Source organism: Protomyctophum parallelum, assembly GCF_964188405.1.
Source record: "Protomyctophum parallelum genome assembly, chromosome: 14".
In the NCBI taxonomy this organism is placed as follows: Eukaryota; Metazoa; Chordata; class Actinopteri; order Myctophiformes; family Myctophidae; genus Protomyctophum; species Protomyctophum parallelum.
Genome location: NC_139709.1, coordinates 14,009,605 through 14,012,444, shown reverse-complemented (window position 1 = coordinate 14,012,444; position 2,840 = coordinate 14,009,605). Strand labels below are relative to the sequence as shown.

At 47.5% G+C, this 2,840-nt stretch overlaps 1 protein-coding gene across 1 annotated transcript; it reads right to left on the bottom strand.

Moving 5' to 3' along the window:
- Window positions 1-1,535: 1,535 nt before the first annotated feature.
- Window positions 1,536-2,567, bottom strand: LOC310871128 (chemerin-like receptor 1; the record flags this gene model as incomplete). The annotated part of the gene is made up of 1 exon (XM_083782617.1): window positions 1,536-2,567. One exon carries the CDS (start codon window positions 2,565-2,567, stop codon window positions 1,536-1,538), a length of 1,032 nt encoding a protein of 343 aa, XP_083638743.1.
- Between the last annotated feature and the right edge of the window lie 273 nt (window positions 2,568-2,840).

Below are 2,840 nucleotides of genomic sequence, written 5' to 3'. Positions count from 1 at the left end.
CATAGGCTAAATACATGCATGTGAGACACGTATTAATTGTGTCCGAACATATGTTTTATTAATATTCATTCATTCCTGCCATGAAAAAAATATGCTATCTAACATTATTTCATTGAATTGCGATAAATACATTAAAACTTCATTATGTAGGCAGTCATTTATTGGGCTGCTGTTTCTGTTAACACCAAACGTCTGTATTGTGAGCAGAGCTTGTAGATCGGCTACTTTTGATAATTCTTTACCAAAAGTACCCGATACAAGCTCACAACACGGACAATAGTTGCTTATAGATCGGCTATTTTTGCCGTATCCCCCCACCCCAGGATTAGCGGGGGTTCATGTGGTTAATATCAATCATGCTTCTGATATTTTCATATTGTCAAGGTGGTGCACTGTTTTCATATTGCTGGATAATAATGGATATAATATAAATTTATTGATAATAATCATAGGCCTATGTTATTTTAAAATAACATTTTTATCATAGACATATAGGCCTAAATGCCTGCAAACATATTTCCATTAATCTATTTTTTCTTTATTCATTCATGAATTAAAAAATAATTTTACAAACTGTCCTTGCAGGGAGGTGACAGCCTGCAGTCACTTATTTGATACAGTCTGTTCCTAGCGAAAATTCAGCAGCAGCGTTTTGACTGGTTTCTTGTAGTCAATTGATTCTTCATATCCAAATGAGTGAAACGGCCGGGATGATTTGTTTATTTTTCAAACAGTTATTTATGAAAAAACCTAATGGGGATTTCATGCAAGTACATGAACCCGCGGACCTATAGCGCCCTCTACCGATATTGACGTCAGAGTCGGTGCTCCCCATACAGGGAAATCATCACTATAGAGTCCACTAGAGTCTGGATCCCCTTATGGGGAGTAGGGAACAACCCTAGCAATTCGGATGCAGCCATGGTCTGTGGAGTGACAGACCATAACAGTACCCCCCTCTCAAGGGACGGATACCAGACGTCCCACGACCTCAACGAGGTACGAGCAGGGTGGGTGGAGGGGGTCCGGAGGAGGGAAACCAAGGCTGGGCATAGGAATTCAGGAGGGTGGCCTGAATGATGGACCCAAGTTGAGTAGGTGCCGTCTGGGGGACGGCCTGGACACTGGGACAAAGCAGCAGAGTTGTCGTCTGGAGGCCGGCGGGGACGAGGCTGTGACGTCATCCGGAGGGCGGCCTGGAGGCCGGGACGGGGCAGAGGACCGTGGAAGCAGTGCCGGGTATGCTGCATGCGCTGGACGTGATGCTGCAGGCGACGCCAGGGGTGCTGCAGGCGGAGCCACAGGAGATGCTGCAGGCTTTGGAGCTGAAGGCGTCATTGCTGCAGATACAGGAGGGAGGGCTGCAAGTGGAGTTGCAGATACAGGAGGGAGGGCTGCAAGCGGAGTTGCAGACTCAGGAGGGAGGGCTGCAGGCAGAGCTGCAGACTCAGGAGGGAGGGCTGCAGGCAGAGCTGCAGACTCAGGACGCTGCAGACGACGTGTTTCTATGTCAGTCGTTCTCAAACATTTTCATGTCAAGGACCCGGCGGCGCGATGAGTCCGTCCTTAAGCTGTACTTCGTCAGTGAGACCAGTGTCTCCGATGTCATCAACACTGGTCTCACTGGGCTTACGCTGTACTTCGTCAGCGAAGGCGTTCTCCAGATGCGTTAGGATGGACCTGCAGAACACGCGCTCGATAGACAGACCCTTGAATGCGTACAGCAGCGGGTGCAGGCAGCTGTTGAGAAGCGCCAGGGTGAGGGATATGGGGACCCCGAACTCCAGCACAACGTCCAGTGTCTTACTGGACGTTGTCAACTTTGTCACAGCATAAATCAGTCGTATGACGTGAAAGGGGGCCCAGCACAGGAAAAACGCGGCGATAATAGCGGCTAAGACCTTCTGGACGTACCACCCCTGGTCACCCCTGATCCGGCGACAGACGACAGAATTGCAAGAGACGATGACGAAGAAAGGAAACACGAATCCCACGAGGAGGTTAGTGATGACCAGGGGGGGGTCAGGATACTCCCAGCACAATCCATAATCCAGCTCCCTAGAGATTATGTGAGGGATGCTGAGAGCAACAGCCATCGCATGAACACCCAGCATGACCAAGTATGCGTTTCTGACGGTGCGGTGGTTCCGGGTCCACACTGGCAAAACCACACACAAACATCTGTCCACACTGAACAGCACCAGAATGTAGATACTGTCATACATGTTAAAATAGAAAACCATACTGTCACATTTGCACATGAACCAGCCAAAAGGCCAGCGGTTGCCCAGAGCTCTCTGTGTGATGTTCATGGGCAGCCAGACTGTAGTATAGAAGTCGGCCACAGCGAGGTTGATGATCCAAATGGTGTTGAAGGTTCTTCTTCCCTTCATCCTGAAGCACGTCACCCAGAGGACGATACCATTCCCCAACACGCCGAGCACACACACCAGGCTGTAGATGACCGCGGACATGATGTCGACGGATTTGAAGTATCTATCCCAGTCATATTCTTCATCCTTAGCCCCAGCATCGTGATAGACAGCAGGTGTGGTCATATTCTCCATCGTCCTGAAACCTAAACGTAACAAAACAATTAATACAAGGTACATGCTTTGTTTTGGAACAAGGAGATTTGTATTGTTAAAATGATTATGTATATATATATATATATATATATATATATATATATACATAATCATTTTAACAATCATTTTTATATCATATTGGGTTGAAGTGATACAATTTACAATTGTACAATTGTGATACTGATTACGACGCTGTATCAACACGTTTAGCTGGGGACCCCCTGGAGCCCCCTAAAGGACCCCCTGCAAATT